The 9,014-nt window shown below is 38.6% G+C and overlaps 1 protein-coding gene across 10 annotated transcripts in view; it reads left to right on the top strand.

The window, feature by feature from the left end:
• The window catches only part of LOC101015186 (ankyrin repeat and SOCS box protein 3), a 196,253-nt gene that overhangs the window by 127,317 nt on the left and 59,922 nt on the right, over window positions 1–9,014 (top strand). For all 10 annotated transcript variants that reach the window (XM_031655147.1, XM_017947524.3, XM_017947525.3 and 7 more), the window contains 2 exons: window positions 6,722–6,834; window positions 7,444–7,579. In XM_031655147.1, the coding sequence (XP_031511007.1) occupies window positions 6,722–6,834; window positions 7,444–7,579 (249 nt within the window). The remainder of the gene's footprint in view (window positions 1–6,721; window positions 6,835–7,443; window positions 7,580–9,014) is intronic.

The following is a 9,014-nucleotide window of genomic DNA, read 5'->3' as shown; positions in this document are numbered from 1 at the left end:
TACCTTCATGTTTATTGCTTTTAATATAAAGATTAAAAATTATTTTTCTATTCCAAGGTCAGTTTATAGATTTTTCCTTTCTGCTTTTTTTTTTTTTTCCTAGAAGCTTTGTTGTTCCCAGATCCAATCTGGAATTTAATTCCCAATCCATATGAAATTGATTATTGTGTATTGTGTGGGACAGGGATCAAGGTATTTTTTTCCCTGTAGGGATATTCAGTGGACCCCAAACCATTGTCACCTTTGTCATAAAAGTGACCATTTGTTGGGGGTATCTGTTTTTGCAGTTTCAGTTTTATTAGTCTCTTTCTCTATCCTGTACCAATACCATGCTACCTTAATTATTCCACCTTTATTAGTTTTGATATCTGGGTGTATGAGTCCTCTTGCTTTATTCTACATGATTGTTTTGGCTTAATTTGGCTCTTTACATTCCCATCTATATGAATCAGTTTTTGGGTTTTTTTTTTCCAACTATTAAGATAATACCCGTAGCATCTTTGGGTGTTTTGATTGGGCTCACATTGAATCTTTAGATTGATTTGGGGAGAATTGATATTTTTATAATAGTGAATCATTATATCCATGAACATGGTGTATTCTACTTTTTTTTTTTTTAGGTCTTTGCTTTTCTCAGTAGTATTTTGTAGTTTTCAGTATAGAGGTTTTGCATGTTTTATTAAATTTATGCCTCCAGTTCTGTGTTAAGCGCGTCGATTTTAAGGGGCTGATAGAATGTCTGGATGGAAATATTTGGCAGATACTTGGAAATTTGGTTCTGGACCATGACGGAAAGTTCAGTTAGGAGCAATCATTCACCTGGAGATGAATTTGCTCAGTGACGTTTCAGAATTGAACAAATTCACTAATAGACAACATGCATAGGCCGGGCATGGTGGCTCACATCTGTAATCCCAGCACTTTGGTAGGCCGAGGCAGGCTGATCAGTTGAGGTCAGGAGTTCGAGACCAGCCTGGCTAACATGGTGAAACCCCATTTCTACTAAAAGTACAAAATTTATCTGGGCATGGAGGCATATGTCTGTACCAGCAACTAGGGAGGCTGAGGCAGGAGAATTGCTTGAACCTGGGAGGTGGAGGTTGCAGTGAGCCGAGATCACACCACTGCACTCCAGCCTAGGCAACAGAACAAGACTCCATCTCAAAAAAAAAAAAAAAAAAAAAAAAAGAACATGTACAAAGTAAAGGAAAAAAAATAGAGTTTGAAGACAGAATCCTGGTGAGTCATCACATTTCTGGACTAGCAGGATAGAAAAAGTAAACCAAGAAGAATGAGTTGTTACAGAAAGTTGTAACACTACAACAGTGCTGTTAATATGGAGAAAAAAGTTTATATTAGAAAAATATGGGGAATTTAATGCCAGAGACAGTAGGAACTGAATAGGAGGTTCAAGGCTGATTCAAATCATTGAATTTAATGATTATTTTCTTGGGAAGAGCTTCACATGAATTATGGCAGTAGAATTTACATGATAGTTATTGATTAAGTGATTAAAAGGTCCATGGAGGCAGGTGTCTCTTATTCACTTCTATGTCTCTAGTACCTGGAATATTACCTGGTACATAGTAGACGCTAAGTAGAATTTGTTGAATGAATGAATGAGTGATTGGTGGGAAAATGTGATCATTGAATGTAGACTCATTAAGAGTAGTCTTTGGGGGAAGTTTAATGGTAAAAACAGAAAGTGAGAGAAAACGGTAGATTGGAAGATATTTTGTTTGTTTGTTTTATTTTTAGGGAAAGAAAAACCTAAATTAGTTTGCAGGTTGAACAGTAGAGCCCAACAGAGATGGAATAATGAGAGAAAATTGGAGAAGAGACAATATGAGGAGCAAACTCCAAAGTGGAGTGTTAGGAGCAGGCCTCCCAAAATCTGGCCATAAACTGGCCCCCAAACTGGCCATAAACAAAATCTCTGCAGCACTGTGACATGTTTGTGATGGCCCTAATGCCCACGCTGGAAGGTTGTGTGGGTTTACTTCAGTGAGGGCAGGGGACACCTGGCCCACCTGGAGTGGAAAACCGCTTAAAGCCGTTCTTAAACTTCTGTGCCTTAAGGACATACTCCTGCTAGTTAAGGACATACTCCTGCTAGTTAAGGATAACTAGCCCAACCCAGCCCTTTATTTCCACCCATCCCTTTGTTTCCCATAAGGAATACTTTTAGTTAATCTATAATCTATAGAAACAATGCTTATCACTGGCTTGCTGTTAATAAATACATGAGTAAATCTCTGTTCAAGGCTCTCAGCTCTGAAGGCTGTGAGACCCCTGATTTCCCACTCCACACCTCTATATTTCTGTGTGTGTGTCTTTAATTCCTCTAGCGCTGCTGGGTTAGGGTCTCCCCGATTGAGCTGGTCTCAGCAGTGGAGAAGGTGGGAGGCCAAGGCGGGCAGATTATATGAGGTCAGGAGTTCAAGACCAGCCTGGCCAAAATGGAGAAACCCCATCTCTACTAAAAATACAAAAATTAGCTGGGCTTGATGGCACATGCCGGTAGTCCCAGCTACTTGGGAGGCTGAGGCAGGAGAATCGCTCGTACCCGGGGGACAGAGGTTGCTATGAGCCGAAATAGTGCCACTGCACTCTAGCTTGGGTGACAGAATGAGAATCCATCTTAAAAAAAAAAGTGGAGACGGTATGGGATCGAGGGAAAGGACACAGATGAAACTCTGAAAAGGTGGAAGCCTGCTTCTTCTTATGAGATATGGAAAAAGTAATAAGTAAATCAAGTTTCTACACAGAATATAATGTAAAATATCATTGTGTAGTTCATTTCTGTTAGCATCATTGTTTCAATTGGGTAGGGTTAATTTGCTGTTGCTGACATGTATCATTTTTCTCTACATCTAGATAGCTCTCAAGGCAGAAGCACTCTTTTTATACTTTGATATCCTTCTCTATCCTTCCCCTTTCATCTGTATTCCCACTATCTCCATGGAATTCACAGGTACTCAATGTTTATAGATACTTGAGTGGTTGACTCTGTTCTTAGAAAAGATTGCAAAGTCTGTTTTATTTGCTAGGTAGTTTCTAAACATGCTCTTATATTTGGTTTTCTCAGTAGGCTTGAGAAAGTATGTCTGTGTGTGTATGTATATATGTGTAAAGTAATGACCACCTTTTTGGAAGCAAACCATTCAGCCCATCCAATTTGATAATTCCATTTTAATAGACAAAGTGAATGCTCCTTTTCCAAAGCGGAGGCTTTGGTAGTAAATCTGAGCTCTAAATACACTTTTCTAAACCACGATTTCTCAACTGATAACTATTAAATTTGCTTTATTTTGAAATAATTAACAAGGGCTGTGAAAATAATATTTTTCTGCTCATGTGTAGGTTTTACTTTTGTCGTTGGGAAATGTTTTTAATAGTTGCAGATATCAGATTTCTTAATGTATTTATGATATTAAAAGTGAAAACATACTATTGCATCATGAGGTTAAAAAAATGAAAATTTTGGCTGGGTGTGGTGGCTCATGCCTATAATCCCAGCACTTTGGGAGGCTGAGGTGGGCGGGTCACGAGATCAGGAGATCAAGAGCATCCTGGCTAACACGGTGAAACGCCATCTCTACTAAAAATGCAAAAACAAAAACAAAAACAAAAAATCAGCTGGGCATGGTGGCGGACGCCTATAGTCCCAGCTGCTTGGGAGGCTGAGGCAGGAGAATGGCGTGAACCCAGGAGGCGGAGCGTGCAGTGAGCCGAGATTGGGCCACTGCACTCCAGCCTGGGCGACAGAGCGAAAGTGCATCTCAAAAAAAAAAAAAAAAAAAAAAAAATTTCCTGTATCTATATTGTATTTAATAATCAATACACATTTTTTTGACTTGAATTTTTATAAGGTCAGCCTAACTCCTGGAAAACACACTTATCTTCACTCTCCTTCATATATCACTGCTGACAACCTGATAATCTTCAAGTCATGGACTGGCTATAGAATGATTTTTGCTAACAATCGCTGATAATGATGTATGAATTTGATATGAAACAGATTTTTTTCCTTTTGTGACCTCCACCCGAAATTATTACTGTTACTTTCAGACTTTATTTTTTTATATGGTAATTTCATTTGTAATTTCTTTATTTTTCTTTTTTTGAAATTTTCAGTTATTTTTAAAAAACTGTTGTGGGGCTGGGTGTGGTGGCTCATGCCTATAATCCCAGCACTTTGGGAGGCTGAGGCAGGTGGATCACGTGAGGCCAGGAGTTCGAGACCAACTTGGCCAACATGTTGAAACCTTGTATCTACTAAAAATACCAAAATTAGCCAGACATGGTGGTGCACGCCTGTAATCCCAGCTACTCGGGAGGCTGAGGCAGGAGAATCGCGTGAAACCCGGGACGGGGAGGTTGCAGTAAGTCAAGATTGCACCACTGCATTCTAGCCTAGGTGACAGAGTAAGACTCTGTCTCAAAATAAAACAAAACAAACTGTTGTGGGGGCCGAGTGTGATGGCTCACGCTTGTAATCCCAGCATTTTGGGAGGCCGAGGCAGGTGGATCACCTGAGGTCAGGAGTTCAAGACCACCCTGGCTAACATGGTGAGACACCATCTCTACAAAAATACCAAAAATTAGCCAAGCATGATGGCGGGTGTCTATAATCCCAGCTACTCAGGAGGCTGAGGTGGGAGAATTGCCTGAACCTGGGAGGCAGAGGTTGCAGTGAACTGAGATTGCACCATTGCACTCCGGCCTGGGCGACAGAGCGAGACTCCATCCCAAAAAAAGACCAAAAAAAACCCCCCAAAAAGCCCAAAAAACTGTTGTGGGTAAGGTCAGTGTATATATTTATGGGGTACCTGCAAGCCACCCCAAATTAGATTGACTTTAGATCGTTTATACAGAAATTGCTTAGCTTGAAAAACTGTTTTCTCTATAGTAAATGCTTTTGAATATTAACTTAGTTATGTTAGATTCCTACCTCAGTGGTACTATCACAGCCATTGGTTACATTTCTGAAACCCTTCAGAGTAAGAGTATTTGTTTTTGTTTTTGTTTTTGTTTTTGAGATGGAGTCTTGCTCTGTTACCCAGGCTGGAGTACACTGCCGCAATCTCGGCTCACTGCAACTTCCACCTCCCAGGTTCAAACAATTCTCCTGCCTCAGCCTCCCGAGTAGCTAGGAATACAGGTGCTTGCCACCACACCCGGCTAATTTTTTGTATTTTTAGTAGAGACGGGTTTTCACGGTGTTAGCCAGGATGGTCTTGATCTCCTGACCTCGTGATCCACCCACCTTGGCCTCCCAAAGTGCTGGGATTACAGGTGTGAGCCACCACACCCGGTGGATAATTTTTTATTAAAGAACTTCTGAGAGTCTTATGGAGAAATAAGCTTTGGTGTAAATTCAATATATAAAACTAGTAGAATATCAGTGGCGTGTTACTCATCTTCAGTAGTAATGAGGACACTTATCATTTCTTGCTTTACACTTTTAAGGATTTTTATATTCCCATTGTTTCATGTATATTAACATTTTCTAATGTGACTCATTATCCAAATGTGCCTTTCTAATTTTGTGACTGAGAAGTGTTGATTCCCACTTCCTGCCTTCTACTATAGTAGGAGATACAGAATAACTGTATGTTTGAAGTGAAAAAAAAAATCTTATTCTTCAAATCTTTTTTCCTGCGAATCAAAACCACAATGAGCTACCATCTCACAGCAGTCAGAATGGCTGGTATTAAAAAGTAAAATAATAACAGGTGCTGGCGAGGTTGAGGAGAAAAAGGAACATGTGTACACTGTTGATGGGAGTGTACATTAATTCAACCATTGTGGAAGGCTGTATAGTGATTCCTCAGAGAGCTGAAAACAACTGCCATTTGACCCAGCAATCCCGTTACTGGGTATATACCCAAAGGAATAGAAATCATTTTACCATAAAGATACATGCACATGTATGTTCATTGCAGCACCATTCACAATCGCCAAGATATGAAATCAACTTAAATCTTCTTTCCCATATCCAAGCATGTTAGCCAGACCTTCTTATACACATCTTACCTTTCTTTCTTATAAATATTACTATTTCTCGATTTTAAGTTTCTGAACTTAAAATTTAAGGATGTCACTCAGTAGCCTTACACGTAACAACATTCACAATATACCTAATTTGCTAATGATGTGTGTATGTGTTTGTACTTATTTTATAAAGCACTTTATAATTCTATTTTGGCATTCTGTTTTTCATTAATGTCGTGCTTAAATTCCTCCATAATTAGTGCCCAAAAAAAAAAAAAAAACTAAGATGAAGAACTTGCTTTTTCATTTTGTCAGTGACTCTTTTTATTTGTGATCAAATGTAGTAATAACAAACCTTTCAGTCCTTTTGAGATTGCTTTTCCAGACTGGTACTGTTGATTCTGAATTGTCCATCTTATATCCTCCCAGTTTCATTTTAACAAACTAGAACTAGGCTGTTTCCATTTCCAAAGAGAATAAACGTTTGCTTCTTGCTTCCAGTTCCTCTGTGTCTTTTAACATGCTGTTGAAAATAATTTTGTGTGTTCAGAAAGACTTAGATATATGTTAATAGATTTGGGCTAAGCAAATTGTGATAAATGTTTAGGAATAATGAGAGCATTGTGGTTCTGAGGTGAATAAGTGATGAGAACATCACCAAAGTGTCCAGTCCTACAAACATGCTTTTTTGCTGACATTAATTTTTCTAACTGCTGTATTGCAGCTGTTGAAAATGGACAGATAGATGTGTTAAAGCTGTTGCTTCAACATGGAGCAAATGTTAATGGATCCCATTCTATGTGTGGATGGAACTCCTTGCACCAGGCTTCTTTTCAGGTAACCTCTGAATTTATTATCTCATTTCCATGTAAATTGTGTGTTTTAGCCTCTTAAAATGACAGTCCTATGCAGTTTTTGCTTTCTGCTTGCCTGTGATTTATGATGGTTAGTGCAGTACAGAAAAGGCAGTCTAAATGCTAATGATGATTCTGAATAAACCAACTTCTGTAGTAGCTGTAGAAGCTTTGGGCTATAGGGATTATCTACATTTTAAAAATGTTGATGGCATGTTTAAGAAACCGTCAGTTATTTGGGATATAAATTGATGAAGAGCAATGGGTTATTTTATTTAGAATAGTGTGTTTAGAAATTGTGATGGCTCCTTAGTGCTTGGGTTAGCAAGCTAATTTTGCAGGATTCTATAAGGTTTATAATTCCTAGAGATCAGTGTTTCATGTTTATGTTTATTGAGTTAACTGGAAGTATAGGATAATCTGATTGTTTGGCCAATTTCTTTCCAACCAATACAGCAGTATACTGTTTTGTTTTTTTCTTTAAGTTATCCTTTAGTGAGAGGATAAAAAAGAAAAAAAAACACAATAAGAAAAAAGATACCTTTTATTTTCTTTGTTTTTTTCTTATTTAAAATGTGAATCTGTGCTTTAGGAAAATGCTGAGATCATAAAATTGCTTCTTAAAAAAGGAGCAAACAAGGAATGCCAGGATGACTTTGGAATCACACCTTTATTTGTGGCTGCTCAATATGGCAAGCTAGAAAGCTTGAGCATACTTATTTCATCCGGTAAGATTATCCATTAGCCTTTGTACTGTTAAGATCATGAGCTTTAAACTTTATATTTCCTAGAGGAATAATTGTTGACTCAAATATAAATCAGGTTGTGAAATTTATGGTTTATATAAGTGGTAAATAAGAGTAAATAAAAGTTGATTTATAAACCTGGTTATTCAGTGTCTATTACTGACAATGCAATGCACAGCTACTAATTTATCTGAGTAGGAGCATAATGATCTGTCACTGAAGCAGGTTTATTGGCAAGTTGAATGACGGGGCTGTCCTTTCCTGTAGGGAATTGAGCAGTTTCAGCTTTCTAGGGTGTAAGACTAGTTTAGGCTTAATTACCTTATTAGATGGCTATTTTGTGTATTAAGGCCTTGAGGTGTACGTTTTGTTAATTTTGTCATTATTTAAATGGGTTTATTTCAAAGCAAGTTTATACTTTATGATGTTAATAGTAGCATAACCTGCTAAAGGTTTTTCTTTGACAACCCTTCCACATTCAGCATTGCCAGGGAAGTTGGTGTTCAGGTGGCATTCTTACTCTAAGTCACAGTTTTGTGACCAGAAATGTTTATTATGTAGGGGCTTTTAAATCTCTCCCAAACACCAGATATGTGCTTCACAGTGCTAACTTGATGAAGCGTGAATCACGGTAGCCTAGGCAATTAAAAAAAAAATACCTGGACTTTTTTTGTCCAGGCACGGTTGCTCATGCCTGTAATCCCAGCCCTTTGGGAGGCCGAGGTGAGCAGATCACTTGAGGTCAGGAGTTTGAGACCAGCCTGGCCAACGTGGCGAAACCCCATCTCTACTGAAAATACAAAAATTAGCTGGACATGGTGGCATGCACCTGTAATCCCAGCTACTAGCGAAGCTGAAACACTAGAATTGCTTGAACCTAGGAGGCAGAGGTTACAGTGAGCCAAGATTGCACCACTGCACTCCAGCGTGGGCGACAGAGTGAGACTGTGTCTCAAGAAAAAAGAAAGAAAGAAAGAAAGAAAATCTAGGCTTTTTATGAACTTCCTTCAAATAGATCATACAAAGTTTGTTTGTTTGCTTGTTTATTGATTAATTGCTCCATCACCCAGGCTGGAGTATAGTGGTATGATCACAGCTCATTGTAACCTTAAACTCCTGGCCTCAAGTGATTTTCCCGCTTTAGCCTACCAAATAGCTGCGACTACAGGTGCATTTCACCATGCCCAGCTAATTAAAAAACCTTTTTTTTTTTTTTTTTAAGACATGGGGTCTTGCTGTGTTGCCCAAGTGGGTCTCAATCTCCCAACCTCAAGTGATCCTCCTGCCTCAGCCTCCCAAAATGCTGGGATTACACTGTGAGCCACTATGCCTGCCCAGCAATCCACAGTTTATTTAAACAGCAGGGCACATACTTTCTTATTTTTGCTTTCTTTTACAAACCTTGAAACACTTAAGT

This window comes from Papio anubis, chromosome 14, assembly GCF_008728515.1.
Source record: "Papio anubis isolate 15944 chromosome 14, Panubis1.0, whole genome shotgun sequence".
Classification (NCBI taxonomy): Eukaryota; Metazoa; Chordata; class Mammalia; order Primates; family Cercopithecidae; genus Papio; species Papio anubis.
This window is presented reverse-complemented; position numbering and strand designations above follow the sequence as displayed.